Source organism: Acomys minous (assembly GCF_964271855.1).
Source record: "Acomys minous genome assembly, chromosome: 2".
Taxonomy (NCBI): domain Eukaryota; kingdom Metazoa; phylum Chordata; class Mammalia; order Rodentia; family Muridae; genus Acomys; species Acomys minous.
The window spans coordinates 83,923,592-83,940,380 of NC_140484.1; the positions used below are offsets into that span (position 1 = coordinate 83,923,592).

At 47.7% G+C, this 16,789-nt stretch overlaps 1 protein-coding gene across 2 annotated transcripts; it reads right to left on the bottom strand.

The window, feature by feature from the left end:
* Positions 1-1,205: 1,205 nt before the first annotated feature.
* On the bottom strand, positions 1,206-13,944 carry LOC311582686 (sialic acid-binding Ig-like lectin 10). 2 transcript variants are annotated; one of them, XM_084755931.1, is made up of 9 exons: positions 13,166-13,944; positions 12,201-12,300; positions 11,304-11,391; positions 8,427-8,759; positions 6,245-6,514; positions 5,182-5,463; positions 4,948-5,050; positions 2,697-2,830; positions 1,206-2,132 (listed from the first exon to the last, which is right to left on the bottom strand). In XM_084755931.1, exons 3-8 carry the CDS (start codon positions 11,386-11,388, stop codon positions 2,725-2,727), a joined length of 1,179 nt encoding a protein of 392 aa, XP_084612057.1. In that variant the 5' UTR covers positions 11,389-11,391; positions 12,201-12,300; positions 13,166-13,944; the 3' UTR covers positions 1,206-2,132; positions 2,697-2,724. The 2 variants fall into 2 exon arrangements, with proteins under 2 accessions (XP_084612057.1, XP_084612058.1); XM_084755932.1 differs by lacking the exon at positions 11,304-11,391 and having other exon boundaries at positions 1,207-2,132; positions 13,166-13,943.
* Between the last annotated feature and the right edge of the window lie 2,845 nt (positions 13,945-16,789).

The following is a 16,789-nucleotide window of genomic DNA, read 5'->3' on the forward strand; positions in this document are numbered from 1 at the left end:
CGTTGTCCGATGGAAGTCTTGGTTGCTTCCTTCATCTGCAGTTGGCTCACAGATGTCTGCCTGATCCTCTCTTCCGTGTACATTCTGTCATCTCTTCTCCACAACCAAGCACCGTTCCCTTGGGGGCTTAGCCATCCCTTGGCCCATAAAGGCAGTCCAGAAGAGCCTGAGGTGGCCGAGCCTAGATGAGGACAGAAGCATCGTCCCCTGCGGGACACTTGGCCTTGCTTCACCCCTACTGAATAAATCTGTGCCCTGGTCTGGATGGTCACCAGCCGTGCGTTCCCATAGAGCCCAGTGCAGAGTGACACCTGAGTCCATGGGGGAAATATTTGATAAACGAGACAGAGGAGCAAGGGAAGAAAGAGTGAGAAATGGCAAGAGAAGGCTCGGCCTGTGGCTCTGTCGGCAGACTGCTCGCTGGCACACATGAACCAGGCATAGAGGTGCACGCTGCAATCCTTGCACAGGGCAGGTGAAAACAAGAAAAGCAGGAGTTCAAGGTCATCTTGGCTACAGACCAACTCGGAGGCCAGCCTGGACTATATATATGACATTCTGACTCAAAGGAGGAGGGGGTGGCTGAAAAGAGGTCCATAGACGCCCAAAATACAAAGCAAGCAGAGTAATGAGAAGCATCAGAAACAGTGTAAGGCATGGTTGTGATGGTGTGGGATGGAGTGGGGATGTACGGGGCAAAGGGCGTGAAACAGCAGATACAGAGAGTGAGTAAGGTTAAGAAAGCTGGTCCACAGCTAACTGTGGCGTTGTATTCAGGACTGTTCTCTCTTTAGAAAGTCTCACCACACACAGGAAAGGTAGCTGGCAGATTCACTCCCACTGTCTCTGTCTGCCCCACAACTGCTCACTCTAGAGCCCTCTGAACCCACTCCCCTGCCCCTCCTTATATGTGGGCTTCTGAGCAACCCTTTGCTGTGTGACTTTCGGGTGGAGCCCAGCCCCTCCCTCCTCTGATGCCTGCTCCGGAGCCACAGGCAAGGACCAGGCCATCCACCCTGGATGAGACTACCTGGAGTTAGGAGAAGAGGAGGAGGGGAGGATGGAAGGGAGGAGGAGGAGAGAAAGGAAAGGGAGGGAAGGAGGGGAGAAAAGTGGGGAGTGAGAGAGGAGGACAGAGGAAGGGGAAGAAGAGGAGAGGGAGAGAAAGGGGAGACCTGGAGAGGGCAGGTTGGCCCAGCCACAGGGAGCTGGAGTGTGAGGTGGAGACGCTGCCTTGCTCCTCTGCAGGCCTACCAGGCTGGAGGAGTCTGGCATGCGCCGTGGCCCATCTGCAGGTCCCATCTGGACTCTCTTCTTCCTTTCTTTGTGGCCTTGGGCTACAGAACAAACAGAGGCTGCCTTTCCCTGGCGTTGGAAAGCCCAGTTCCTGTTCTGAGTGTTTTACTGGCTTCTTTAATTCTCGGCCTCAGGTAAAATGTGTTGCTCATTAAAAACTGCTTAATTTTGGTCATTTATTTATTTATTCATTTATTGAGACAGTGTCTAATGTAACCTACGCTGGACTCCAACTCACTATGTAGCTTGAACTCCCTCTGTCTTCTGAGTGCTAGCATGAATGTGGTGCGAAGATCACCCCAATTGTGAGGTGCTAGGGAACATGCCCAGTGTTTTATGCATGCTAGGCAAATACTCTACCAACTGAGCCACGCCTCAGCCCCTTCGTCCTAATTTCTGTGCTGAAATCCAAGCCCTTTACCACCTTAGAATACAATCACATTTGGAGACAAGACTTTACTGAGGTAATCGAGTTAAGGTGAGTTCGTGTGGGTGGATTAGACACCAATATGGACTGTGACAAGCGACTCAGGGAGGATCGGCCGGAAACAGCTTCATTCTACCTACTAGGAGGCTGAAGTAGGAGGATCTCAGAGTTCAAGGTCACCCTGGGTGACTTAGTGAGAACCTGTCTCCAAAAAAAAAAAAAAAGTAAAAGAGGACTGGGAATATAGGAATGTAATAGAGTGCCCTTCTCCAATGCCCCACTGAGGGCTTGGGGCGTGGCTCAATGGTAGAGCGCCTCCACTAGAGTCCCTAGCGGAGGGGGCGGGGCCATGGTTCGGCAGTGCAGTTCTTTCCTGGTATCAGAATGAGGAAGGTCCTGGATCCCAAACCTGGAGCAACAGAAAACAAACACAAAGACTAAACTTAAGAGAAAGAGTATCGGGGGTGATGACAAAAAGGCATACAGAGAAGGTCCCGTGAGGACACAGAAAACTGCTATCTTCAGGGAAAGAAAAGAGCCCAAGGAGAAGTTAGCCATCTGGATACCCCTGTCTTGGGTCATTAGTCCACAGAATTGGGGGCGGGGAGTCTGTAGTTTGAAGGCATCCATCCTGTGGCAATTTTTCACAGCAAACCCAGTTGACTCGCAAAGCATTTACACTGGAATATACTCTCCTCAACAGCCACCATTTGCTGGTGTCTGAAAGGCCTCTACTGTGGGGAAATGGTGGCCCTGAAGCTCCACAGGGTCCTTGTCATAGTCGCTGGGAGGGGCGGTTCTGCTGTTCCAGGAAACCTCCATGTGAAGAATGAACAAACCCAGATTCCGGCCTCCATTCTGGTCAAGCTGCGGCAGCGCTGAAGCGCCAGCGTGGGTCTGCAACCGCTGCTTCTAAGGAGTGAGCGCCATCTGGTGGTTGTGCCTAGACGGGCTGAGAGGGCCTTCCACTTACCTCAGCCAAGGCTAGTCCATTTGCAGCTTCAGACTTCAGACATTTTGGCTTCTCCTGAAACTGGTTTCTTGAGAGTCGGGGCTTCTTTGTTGTTGCAAGTTTGATTGTCCTTCCACCAGTTAAGCATCTTCATTCTAAGACAATGAGCCTCGTGGTGAAGGCTGCATTCAGTCCCCGCCCCCGCTCTTTGCCATCGCTGCCATTCATAAACCCAGCTCTGGGCTGCCCCCAGAGCATCAGTCCGTCTCCAAATGCTGTCTCTGTGAATGGTCCACTTAGCCAAAGGAAAGCAAACCCACTCTCCCCAGCCTCTTTATTGGCCTCCAGGTCTCTAGGCTATCCCCTTCCAAGCCCTAGAAACGGCTCTGTTTCTCTCTAGGTCACAATACCTGAGGTTCCCCCATTAACTCTAAACTTTGTGATGCCCATAACAGCAGTGCCTTCTCTCTGCTTCTCTTGCAACCCTGTAATCTCAATATCTCTCTCTCTCTCTCTCTCTCTCTCTCTCTCTCTCTCTCTCTCTCTCTCTCTCTCTCTCTCTCTCTCTCTCCACACAACACACCCACACAGCCACACACACCTTTTGTGTGGGTACAAGTTTGTTTGGCATATTTATTCTCTTAACATTTTGGCATACATATGTATTTCAGAGCACAAGGAACTCTCATGTTTTGGTGGCAATCTAGTATCTTATACAATGGACATACCACAGATTGTATGAAGAGGCCCCTGCTTCTCTTGCTCTGGCAGCAGCAAGGGGCTGTTGCATCACTTTACAGCTACCTGTGGGCTCTGTCCTCCCATCCCCCTCCCCTCCCCGCAACAAGTGGAGGCAGAGTTGCATAGTTGCTCATCAGTCTATGCCCCTTCCCAGATGAACAGCCTTCTTAGGCTTCTGTGTGAACTGAGAGAATAAGATCCAAATTTTCATATCCTGTCTGAAAACCCTCCTTCTACAAAAATGAATGAAAATGGCTTTGAAATCATTGCCAGAGACCAGAAAGAAGCTGTAAGGAAGCCATGCTCTGTGTAAACATAGGGCTGACTTCAGTTTGCTGAGTTGAAGGAGACCTCAACAACACAGTGAATCTCATAAAATCACATTTTCTTTCTTTCTTGTGTGTGTTGAGTTTATAGAAATATGAGTGCTGAGGTCAGAGGACAACTTGCTGGAGTTGGTTCTCTCCTACCATGTAAGCTCAAATTCAGGTCCTCGGAGTTGGAGACAAGCACTTTTATTCACTGAGCCATTTTTTTCCCCAGCCCCATCATGAGTTTGACTTGTGGAGAAGAAGAGGCAGAGAACAGAGAGACACCCACACTTTCCTTCACTTCCTCCAAAGCCACATACTCCAGACTATATCATGACTGCATTCAACTAGTGTGAAATGCACATTTCACTTAAGCCCATATGAAATGTTTATTAAAAAATAAACAAAAATTGCTGCGAGGAAAATAAATGGGTATTATGCATAGTACATTTTATGAACCTATTTAATATAAGAAAGAAGATCGGTTAGTCCTGAAGGTACAGGCCTATTATATCACCTACTATGAAGGTGACAAAGTCCAAGATGAGTGTATTGAGTCTTAAAATAAAAGTTTGAAGAGGGCTGAAGATGTAGCCCAGTGGTAGAGCATCTGCCTAGAATCCCCCAGTGAGAGGAGTGGGCATAACTCAATGGTAGAACAGCTGTCTAACATGTTCAAAGACTTACATTCAATCCTCAGTACTGAAAGAGAGTGGAGAGGTTATTAGAAAACATTGACATTTCTAATAGCTCAAAAATCAAAATGGAAATTGGAAATGTTTCAATCAAGTAATACTAATGTAGTTCATAACCACATGTGTTAAACGCAATTAAATTTATGCTTAAAGGAAAATGTATAGCTCTAAATGCAAATAAAGACTGGCTGGAACATTACAAGTCCACTCCAACAGAAACTAAACTGGAAGAAAATGAAAATGAACATCATTAGTCAATGAAGGGCCCGTGAATTGGGTAAAAGAGACTGACCCACATGGTGGAAGAAAAAAGCCAGCTCCTGAAAGTTGTCCTCTGACCTCCACATGCACACAAGCACATCTCTCTCTCCCTCTCTCTCTCTCTCTCTCTCTCTCTCTCTCTCTCTCTCTCTCTCTCTCAAATAGAATAAGAAAATAATAAATGTAATTTTAAAAATAAAAGAATAAGTCAGTGTGGTAAGCTTTAGGAGGGGTATAGGGTTGAATTTCAACTCCGATACTCACATCAGGACAGTGAGGAAGAAAAAGAGTAAAACGGATGCTATGGTCCCGTACACAATGCCCTGGACTAGCCCTCTCAGGAACACACTAGAAATGGAGCTTTTATCTGAAATGAAAGCGAAAAGAACATCATCATCTCGAGGCTTCCAACTATGACTCCTACTCTGTGCTTGTTCTCGTCCTGGCCCTCAGGTGCTGGTCCCCCTGCCCAGCCACGCTGTACCTCCATCCACTCGCCTGGTATCAAGAGGATTTTGGAGGCGTGGACTCCATATTGGTTCTTGCCTTCACAGCGAAGCCTCGTAATGATTGCTGGTTCCCACATGAGATGAATGGTGCTGTTGGTCCAGGGCTCCAGCGTGGTGGTGGTCACGTGCAGGATTCTGTCAATGCTGTTCATGCTCACCGGAGTCCCTTCCACCCACCACTGCACCGAGGGTGTGGGGATCCCATAGAAGGAACAGCTACACACTAGTGTCCTTGTCATCAAACAGGAGTAGTTGAGCAACCTGGCAGGTGCTGTGGAGAAGAAGGGTCAGAGGTCATAGAGACATCTACACTTTCCTTCACCTTCTCCAAAGCCCAAATTTATTTGTAATTATGTCCATATGTTTGTCTGTGTATGTGCATGTGAGTGCAGTGCCCGCAGAGGCCAGAAGAGGGCACTGCATCCCCTAGACCTAGAGTTAGAGGTAATTTGGGCTACCCAACCTGGGTGCTAGGGGGAACTAAACTCATGTAGTTCTTATATAAGAGAAGTGTGGCAGTTTGAATGAGATGCCCTCCAGAGGCCCCAGTGGTGCTATTTGAGGAGGTTTAGCAGACAGGACCTTGTTGGAAGTGTGTCATTCGAGGTGGGCTTTGAGAGAGAGAGAGAGAGAGAGAGAGAGAGAGAGAGAGAGAGAGAGAGATATCTTAGGTCATGTCCTGTTTGAGGTCGGCTTCCTGCCTATGCTCCAGCTGACAGGTCTGCCATGATGACTCTCTCCCTCTGGACCCACAATAAGCCAGCCCTCTTTTCTCTAAACATCCTTGATTGTGGTGTTTTACCACTGCATCAGAAAAGTAACAAATACATGCTAATGAGTTCTCTCGGCCATTTAAGACATCTCTATAGCTCCCAGACTTGTTATTTGATTCTCAAAGAGATCTGGAGACTTTGAGGCCCAGAGACTTCTCCTCCATCTTTTTTCATCATCTGAACCAGACTCGGTGCTGTGGTCCTCCCCTTCAGGACCCAGGTCCTTCCCCGGGGGACCACTATTTCCCGCAGACCCTGACTGTGCCCGCCAACACTCACAGAGCAGCTGTAGCTTGAGCACTTTACTGCTAGACAGGTTATCTGGGGATAGCTTTAAGTGGCATCTGAGAGTGGAGCCCTGGTCCTCAGGCTTCGGGGCAGTGGCGAGCTCTGAAGAGGAGTTGATGGCAATAATCATGTTGGGTCCTTTCCAGGAGAGGAAAGGAGCTTTGGGCTCTAGACAGGTGTCTTGTATGGTACAGGTCAAAGCCACAGGCTCTCCAGCCGCACCATGTTCTGGGATGTGAAGTCCTGACTTTTGGGTCACATCTGGAGGACAGAAGAAAAGGTTATGTTTAGATTTTTATTTTAGGAGAAGGCCACTGGATAGTATTTCTGGTTGGAACCCTCAAACATCTTCCAACAGAAGCCGTGACCATGTGGTTTCTCACCGATTTCTGCTTTCTGTCAGGAAGCCCATCCCCCCTCACTCCTATCCAGAGGAACAAGATGTAGGAGCTTATGTAAGCTTAATCTGAAGTCTAGATATCTAAAAAAAGATTTAAATTACATTATTTAGAACTGGCAAACTGGCTGATAGATAAAGGCAGTTGTCCCCCGCTCCAACAACCTGAGTTCATCTCCAGGACTCATATCGTGGAAGAAAGAACAGATGCTCATGAGTTATGACTTCCACACACACACACAGTGGCATGCACATATGCACACAGGGTGTGTTGGTCTGTTTTTTGCTATGATAAAGACATGACCAAAAGCAACTTGGAAAGGAAAGGGTTTATTTCATCTTAACACCTCCATGTCACACCCCATCATTGAGGAAAGTCATGACAGGAAATTAAGGCAGAAACCTGCAGGAAGGAATGGAAGCAGAAACCGTAGAGGAACTCTGATTACTGGTTTGTTCAATCCACATTTTTATACAACCCAGGACCACTTGTCTTGGGGTGATACCAGCCACAGTATGCTGGGCCATCCTGCACCAATTATTAATCAAGAGAATGCCCTACAGATATACTTTTCCCCAGATGACTCTAGCTTGTGTCAAATTGAAAACAAACAAACAAATGGTCTGTGTCTGTCTGTCTGTGTGTGTGCTTATCTGTGTGTGTCTGTGTATATGTGTGTGTGTGTGTGTGTGTGTGTATGTGTCTGTCTGTCCCTTTGTGCATGTATGTGTGTGTATTTATGTGTATGTATGTCTGTGTATGTGTGTTCATGTGTGTATTTGTCTATGGGTGTGTGTGTGTCTGTGTGTGTCTGTGTGTATTTATGTGTATATATGTCTGTGTATGTGTGTTCATGTGTGTATTTGTCTATGGGTGTGTGTGTGTGTCTGTGTGTGTCTGTGTGTATTTATGTGTATATATGTCTGTGTATGTGTGTGTGTTCATGTGTGTATCTGTCTATGTGTGGGTGTCTGTGTGTGCATGTGTGTGTGTATATGTGTCTGTCTATCTCTTTGTGCATGTATGTGTGTGTATTTATGTATATGTATGTCTGTGTATGTGTGTGTTCATGCATGTATTTGTCTATGTGTGGGTGTCTGTGTGTGTCTGTGTGTATTGATGTGTATATATGTCTGTGTATGTGTGTGTTCATGTGTGTATCTGTCTATGTGTGGGTGTCTGTCTGTATGTGTACATGTATATTTATGTATATATCTGTCTGTGTATGTGTGTGTGTTCATGTGTGTATCTGTCTATGGGTGGGTGTCTGTGTGTGTATGTGTGTATTTATGTGTATGTCTGTCTGTGTATGTGTGTGTGTTCATGTGTGTATCCATCTATGTGTGGGTGTCTGTGTGTATATGTGTGTATTTATGTGTATGTCTGTCTGTGTATGTGTATGTGTTCATGTGTGTATCCATCTATGTGTGTGTGTGTGTATGTGTATATTTATGTGTATGTCTGTCTGTGTGTGTGTGTATGTGTGTGTTCATGTGTGTATCTGTCTATGTGTGGGTGTGGCTGTATGTATGTATGTATGTGTATGTATGTGTATATGTGTGTATTCATATGTGTTTCTGTCTGTGTGTGTGTTTATGTGTGTGTCTGTTTATGTGTGCATCTCTGTGTGTGTGTGTGTCTGTGTGTATTTGTGTGTGTGTGCACACAACACCTAATGTTTTAAAAAGGCCAGTGCCTGACAAAGTAACAGCCCCCTGGTCACCAGCACTCCCTCTGCATTTTCTACTTCCTAAGTCACTAAGTGTGAACATCACCTGATGTGGAACGTGCGGCATTCTCCCTCAGGACAGTGTCTTTCTCATCTCCAAGACCTACAGAGAGCGAGTGGGCCATGCTTTCCCTTCTGAGCATGGCATGGGTCAGCAGGATACAGTACTCCTCCTCCTCCTCCGTGGAGAGATCACCTCTGGGGGCACTGGAACGGCTGGTACCTACATGGAAGCTGATGTTTTCATTAAGCTTGTAGCTCACAGTCATGGGATTTCTGGGAGACGCCTTGGAAAATTCAATCACACAAGGGACTGTGCTGCACGGACCATCTTCTACTGCCGTCTTCTTGATGTCAACCGAAACTGGAGACAGCAAGCCTGTGGGGAGAGACACGTGATGGAAAGCAGTCCCACCACAGGTTTTCAGAGTCCTGCCTGTCAGCTGCAGGAGCATCCCATTCACGACAGGCAGGCTCGGCATCTGCCAGGCTCTGGAAAGTCACCCCAAAGGCCTGGAAACCTCCTTCTCTGTAACACGCAGCACTGGGTCCCACCACGTAGTCTGAGAGTCGTGTGGTTTGTGGCGGCATCCTTTCGATATGTAGTATTATTCTCTTCCGGTCACTCTCAGGCCACACTTGGCAGACATTCTCTCTGGACAGACAGTTGATTTATGTTACAGTTTTTGTTAACTCAACATAAGCTTAGACAAATGTGGGAAGAGAAAATCTCAATTGAAGAATTGCATCCATCAAACTGGCCTCAGGGCAGGTCTCTTGTGGGGAGTGTCTTTTCTTGATTGGTCTAGCTCACTGTGGACTCAGTGCTATCCCTAAGCAGGTGGGCACAGATCGTATAAGAAACTAAGCAAGCGATGGAGCGCAAGCCAGGAAGCAGCATTCTTCCATGGCCTCTGCTTCCCTTGACAATAGACTATAAACTGTAAGCTTGAATACATTCTTTTTGTGCCAAGTTGACTTTGGTCAGTGTTTTATCACAGCAACAGAAAGAAAAGTACACAACCGGCCATGGCCTCACGTTCCCGTGCCCTCTGAAGCTGAAACTCTAGCCCTCTCTGATACCCAGGCCAACTCTGAACTAAAAGCGTTGCCTTTTCGTAGCACTTGTTTATTCATTGGTGCGCTCACTGTGCACGTGTGCGTGCGTGCTTGCCTGTGAAGGTCAGAGGACAGCCAGCAGAAGTCAGTTCTCTCCTTCCGCCATGTGGGTTCCAGATACCTGAACTCAGATCATGAAGCTTGGTGGCAAGCACCTCAACTTGCTGAGCCCTTCCCCTGATCTGAATGATAACTTTACTTTTACCTACTGTCTGCCTGGCTTGTAGGCTAGGTCATACGCTGTGGAACTTACCCGCTCCCCGAGCCTGTAAGAACAGAAAAATGCCTCAGTCTAATGGAATTTAAGGCCCTTTATATTCAGGATCCCAAGTGCTATCTGTGATGACTGTCACTCTCCTAATAAAGCTCGTTGTGTGGGGGGTGGAGGGTGGGGGTGGGGGTGTAAATTCATCTCAGCTTCCTTGCTACCAAGCCTATAGCATTGCTGTTGTTTATAATACGTATCATTTTGATCTCTGGAAGTATTGAATGCCAAGGTCTGTCACAACTGCATGGCCAGACTCCCGGTGAAAACCTCGCACTCATGGCTTCGTGGGCTCCCTGAGTGGGGAACCTGAACTGAAACTCTGTATCACCAAGCGCTGTTGTTGAGAGAACTGTGCTGTCTGGACAGCCTCCCTGGGAGAGGCCAACTGAGTGCTTGTACTTAGTCCTCTGGCAACTTCTCCCACAAGCTCTTCTCTTTGTTGGTTTGTTGTTGCTGTTTATTTTTATTTTATTTTATTTTTAAGTATCATTTATTTATTATTTAGAATATTCTGCTTGCATGTATGCACGCCAGCCAGAAGAGGGCACCAGATCTCATTATAGACGATTATGAGCCACCATGTGGGAATTGAACTCCAAACTTTTGGAAAGAACAGCCAGTGCTTTTAACCATCTGAGCCATCTATCCAGCCCTCCCTGTGCTGATGTTAATCTTTGTGACTTTAATATAATTTGTCATTACCATAACAATAATGGTTTCACTGAAGTCTTTCTTTGGGGGCGGAGTCTCTACCCTAGATTGGCGTCAGATTGACTATATAGCTGAAATTACTTGAACTTCTGGTGTTCCTGCTCGCACTCCCCAGATGCTGAGCTTATGGCATGCGCTACCACACACAGCTTTACACAGTTCAGGGAACCAAGTCTGGGACATGCTAGGCAAACACCTTACCAACTGAGCCACAACCTCAGACACAATTCCATTAACTTTTAGGGTACTATTTTTATTTATCCTGTGAACATTTCATGCGTGTAAACAACATAGCTTGATCATATCCACCCAGGCCCCAGCTCCGGATCCTCTCCGGGACATTCCCGGCATCTCCTCCTAACTTTGAGTGTGCCTGTGTCTTTATTTTAAGCCACTGAGCCCAGTTCTTATTGCCCATATACGAGCAGGGTGGGGTCGTCCTGTTCAACATGGGTTGCCTCTCACTTGCTACCTCCCAGAGCCATCAGCTGTCAGTAGCTTCCCCCTCTGTGCTGACGTTTGAAGCTGGCTGGATGGGTAACTCCTGCTATGAGCTCATGGATGCAACAGCCAAGTCACATCTAGACGACGTCATTTCACAGCTCTCTTGTCCGCCCTCTACCCTCCAGCTCTTCCATCCTTCCTCTCCTTCTCCCACAGTGTCCCCTCAGCCTTCGGCCAGCCATGGAAGGTTGGTACAGAAGGCCATCTCTGGCAGAACACTTGGTCTCTCTCTTTCAACTAAAAAAAAAAAAAGAAAGTTACTTTTTCCAAGACTCCATTATTTGTAATTATGTATATGTATGTATGTGTGGACATACGCACCTGTGTTTGGGTACCCACAGAGACCAGACGTGACCAGCGTCCTGGAGGTGGAGTCACAGGCAGGTGCTGGGAACTGAACCCACATCTCCTGCAAGAGCATGCACTTAAGTGCTAAGCCATCTCTTTAGCTCCAGGCTCACGGTCTCTTATGCTCAGCTCTTTAGCCAGCTGTGAGCCTGTGTTACCCACTGCCCACTGCAGTACAACTCTTTCAGGCAGTGCCACCCAGTCCAGCTTCCGGTTATGTCATGGTCCTTGATAATACGGACGACCCCTTCTTATCTCACCACTTTGCGTCATTCCTGAGCTCCCGGGGGGGGGGGGGGGATGTTCCACAGTACCACTGTTGCCGTGATGTGGAAATTACAGAAAAACTGTTTCTCTGTACCCTCTTCCTCTGGATGAAAACATCCCCCCCCAGAGGGAGGAGAGGGGCTCAGGAGGGTCATCACACTTTCGGGATTTATGAGGCCCCTCCGTGGGGGTATACAGACAGTAGGGATTTCTTGAAGAAGACCCTTGGTGGAGCTGCCTACATGTTGTGCAGAGAGCTCCAGGAACCAAGCTTTTGTGAGTGGCCACCCATGCGCAGAGGCGGGGTACAGATGTGGGCTTTAGTGATGCAGCTGCCTCCATGTCATCCATCCCCTGCAAGTAATCCCAATAAACCCACTGGGTCCCCAAGCTGGACTCTAATGAATCATTTCTCCAGTGTGTTTTCCCTCTCTATCTGCAGAGAATAGAGTTAGTCTTCTGAGGGGAACTTATTCAGCTACAGGGGCACGTGGGTCTCTATGCTAACTCCATGGACTGTCACTTAAGCATAGCTTACAGCAAACAGCTATTCCTTCCCTTCCCACAGCCCCAGGTGATGGCCTCACAGCGTGTGTGACTTACCCAAATACATCAGAGGCAAAGCTGTGAGCCCGCACAGCATCTCAGGGGCAAAAGAGAACACGGGTGGCTCCAGCTGCTGACAGGCCTCGGTCCGAATGTCCTGTAGGGCATGATTTGGCACGGGTGAGAACAAGAGTGACCAAACAGGTAGGTAGTAGACACAGAAATAACAACTTATTGCTTTTGGTCTCCTCGACCACATTTAAGATGTCTTGATCTTGTGTACTGGGTTCCTCTTGGCACCAGATGCATGGCAGCCTTGAGAACAGGTGTCTTCCCCAGGTCTCCTTGTGAGCCTATCAAATCTTCCTCCCCCCCGCTTCTAATCAACTCTCCTTTCTTCTTCCTCCTTCAAGGTCTCTCTAGTCCACAAGGCAGACTCAAAGTTCATGAAAAGGTGTACACACACACACACACACACACACATATGTTATGAAGGTCACTTTGGGTCTACATCCAAGATTGTCATCTAACCTTCACATGCATGTGCACACACATGGGCACCCTCCAGCCACAGACCCACATTAAAAAACAAGAAAATAGGGTGAAAAAGAAATTATATATATATATATGTGTATATATATATATATATATATATATATATATATATATATATATATATATATATAACCTTGGGTGTATGTGTGTGTGTGTGTGTGTGTGTGTGTGTGTGTGTGTGTGTATTTGGAATCTTGAAGAGGGTGTCAGATCTCGAGCTGTAGTTACAGGTGACAGTGACCCCCCTCTGACATGGATATTGGAAATCCATCTCAGGTCCTCTGCAAGAGCAGCACTTACTCATAACCACTGAGCCATTATTTCTAGCCCTTATTTTTGACTTTTTGAGGCAGGGTCTCTCATGTAGTGCAGGCCACTCTCAAACTTCCCATAGAACTGGGCCCGAATTCGAGCCTCTGGTCTTTCCAGGCCCCTTTCCCAATGCTGAGAGCACATGTTTGGCTTACAAGCTTGAATCAAGGGGTGGACACTTTCCGTGTTGCTTCCAGAAACTCAGGGGTGATGGCTTCAGGCCAGCCCGGCCCAGCTCGCCTCCTTCTCCTCGCCTGTAAGCTGGGAGCTGTTCTTGTGGCTCTCTCACTACGTGGCCGAGGCTGGGCTAGAATCCCCTCTGTAGTCCTGTCAGGCCCTGACCTCCGGGTACCGCTGCTCTCTGGACGCCAGTGGAGACCTGAAGAGGGCATCGGATCCTCTGGCGCTGGAGGACTCTGACTTGGGAACTGAACTTCCGTCCTCAGAAAGGAGCGACAAGCACTCTTAACTGCCGAGCCTTCTCTGCAGTCCCAACAGCAGCTTCTCGCCTCTCCCTCTCAATGGCCAATTTCTTCTCCAGTTCTATCTCCTGGTCTTGGGTTCCTGGGGCTCCGGGCTCCCCAGCATTCCTTCTTTTTGGGTATTCAAGGGCAACTTCACAGGAAGCACTCAGTGAGGGGGCAGACCTACAATTGTAGACACTGACTGGGGAGGGGCAAAGGGACTGGGCTGATTTAAGGACACAACGCCCACTATGATGAACCCACGGGAGGAATGACGTTGCGCAGACTGGGAGGGACTAAGGTCCATGAGCCACTTAACTGACTAGCTCAGATATTCGCCTCTCGAGAAGCCCCGCCCACAAGGTCCCAACGAGCAGGCGCAAGCCTGCTCAGAACAAATCAGAGTCTGAAGGTGACGAGAGATAGTCTATGGAGGGTGGGGCCACCGAGGAGCAACGGATTCCCCTCCTCAGAACTGGTCCCTTAGCGATCAGTGCTATGGAGCAGAGCCTCCACCAGTTACGAGAAAAAAAAATATATTTTTCTTGAGCAGGTGGTTCTAGACTCTGGGCTAGCCATCTCTTAAAAGGATATTCCTACCTCGTTACTTCCGCACAAGTAGGTGGTGGGTGAGTGGGAGGTATTGATCCAGGAGCCAATGCCTGACCAAGCTTCACTCTCATAGTCAATCAGAAGACATTGTGTGTACCCCTCATTTGTTTGCTTGTTTGTTGGTTTTTCCTTGTAAACAAGTCACTGATAACCAACCAAACAAGACTTAGGAGGAAACGCAGACCCTCCCTCCCACCTTCAAGCCCTCCCTCACCTATTTCCAATGTGGCTCCATCACTTTTCCTTTGTTCCTTTTGTTTTGAGATAGGATTTTACTCAGTAGCCAAGGTTGACCTACTACTAGAACTCACGATGTAGCCCAGGGTGGTCCTAGACCTGAAGTGCTAGGACTGCAGGCGTGAGCCATCACACGTGGCTATTCCAACACTCTTCGTTCCCACCTCATGCCCAGGTCCCTCTCTAAGGGATTTGTTTCTTTGGAAGAAGCAAACTCAAGCCATTGTAGAAGGTTCTGTCTTCATCAATGGTCATGTAGCTGCTTCCTCTGAATTGAAATGGTTCTATGAAAGCACAGGAAGTAAAACACAAGTCCAGAAAGTTCCTGAAACTTACAAGATTTACAAGGCCCGTGTGTGTGTGTGTGTGTGTGTGTGTGTGTGTGTGTGTGTGTGTGTGACACACACGAGCCACAGTGGCTGCTACAGAGGAAACTCTACTATGCCCCGATTGCCTGCAAGCTGTACAGGGACCTCCAGAGCTGCAACTGTCATGAGTCATTACAAATCCCAGAGTGGGCTTTGTGGTGATGCAACTGTCCCTGAGTCATCCATGCCCTTGTTGGTAACTCCTCACTCATATTCCTGTAACTCAAAAACCTCACAGATGCATCACGCTAGAGTTGGGTGTTTCTTTGGTTCGCTGTTGGTGCTCTCCTTGGGGTAAATAGATGTTTCATGTTTGGGTCTCCTCAGGAAAAGTCACTCAATACCTATCTACACACAGATCCACACAGATAGAGCTACATTGGGATTGGAGAGATGGCGGATAAAGGCATTTGCTGTCAAGCTTGATGGCCTGAGTTTGATCCCCAGTATCCACGTAGGAAAAGGAGGGGACCATTCTCACAAGTTGTCCTCTGACCACCACATGCATGTCCACAGACAAGATAAATGAGATGCAGTGAGTAAAAATAAATAGAGCCACAGTGAAATAAACTCACTTTTCCAAATTACAAAGAACAAGAGGAAGTAGCCCTCCCAGAGTGGGGATAAAAGCTAAACATGGGGCTTGGAGAGATGGCTCAGAGGTTAGCAGCACGTACTGCTCTTGCAGAAGACTCAAGTTCGGTTTCCAGTACCCGCATTGTGAGCACAGGCTCACAGCTGCCTGTAACACAGCTCCAGTGGACTCAGGTCCCTCCTTTGAGCTCTAAAAGCTCTCTCTCTCTCTCTCTCTCTCTCTCTCTCTCTCTCTCTCTCTCTCTCTGTGTGTGTGTGTGTGTGTGTGTGTGTGTGTATGTGTGTGTGTGTGTCTGTCTGTCTGTCTCTATCTCTGTGTCTTTGTCTGTCTGTCTGTCTCTCTCTCTCTCTCTCTCTCTCTCTCTCTCTCTCTCTCTCTCTCTCTCTCTCACACACACACCTCTTTTTTAAAAAACTTTTTTTTTTTTTTAAAAAAAAAAACTTTTTACTCTGGTAAAAAAAAGTTTACCAGAGTGCTCAGGGATCTACAAATCCAGGTCCTCTGAAATACACTTCCACCCTCTCGCTTTGTACCAGCTTTGCACTCTTGAACGTATGGCGTCTCTCAAACCTGAGTGCACAGCCCTCCGCTCCCTCTGATGCCTCGTGTGTTAGAGTTCAGTCCCACTGCTCCTTTCTCTTGTGGTGCCATCACTGACTGATTCAAACTCAGCTCTTCTCCTGTTCTTCTTCACAGTATTCTGCCCACTTTCTTCCTACCACTTTACCCACATTTTTACAAAATTAGTGTGTCTATGAGTGTATGGTGTATGTGCACTAATTGATGCGTATCATGTCTGTGTGGCACTGTCTTGTTGCTACAGAAAGGAGCAGCCATTGAGAGTGGCATTATGCCCGGGCAACAGAATCCTGGGATGTGTAAGGAAACTGGCCAAACACGAGCCTGGGAGGAAGCCAGCAGGCAGCATTGCCCCATAGTTTGACTACAGCATGACTTCCCATGGTGCCTCTGCACACGCCATCATGTTTTGTCCCCGACTCTAACGAACTCATTCACTTGGCCAGAGATCACATCAGATTCTTCCCTTTGGTCTTCTTTGGGATGAATGCACATTTCTTTTATGTCTTCCCAGGAAAGTCCTGAACCACCAAGAGACACTGCGGTAGTCACCTAAGTAGGCTCACTGCCTGTCCCACCCCTTCCCAGGACACCACGTACACCACGTCCCTCACTCGGAGAACACTCTTTCTCTATAGATCTGCTCACTCCATTCTTCACTTCAAACCTTGCAATAGCTCAGAATTCATTCATTCATTTATTCAAGTGTCTCACAAACAAACAGTTTTCCACGCGTCTTATATTTTAGGCGCCATCCCCGGTGCTGGTGACACATGGAGGAAGTGAGACAGAACTTCCTGTTCCGGGGTACTGAAGTTCCGAGGGTCAGGATGTGATCCCATGACACAACCTTCCAATTCAAGTTCCTCGTGGCGTATTTCCTCTGTCTGTGTCTCTGAGTGCTTTTCACAGCCTGGTCTCTGC

Coding starts and splice junctions, on each gene's coding strand:
- LOC311582686 (XM_084755931.1), bottom strand. CDS start 11,388: ATGTGGGTTCAGTTCCCAGCACCTGCCTGTGACTCCACCTCCAGGACG. Junction 6,515..8,426: donor TGCCGCACGTTCCACATCAG/GTGATGTTCACA, acceptor TCTGTCCTCCAG/ATGTGACCCAAAAGTCAGGA. Junction 2,831..4,947: donor TTCTTCCTCACTGTCCTGAT/GTGAGTATCGGA, acceptor TCATTGTCTTAG/AATGAAGATGCTTAACTGGT.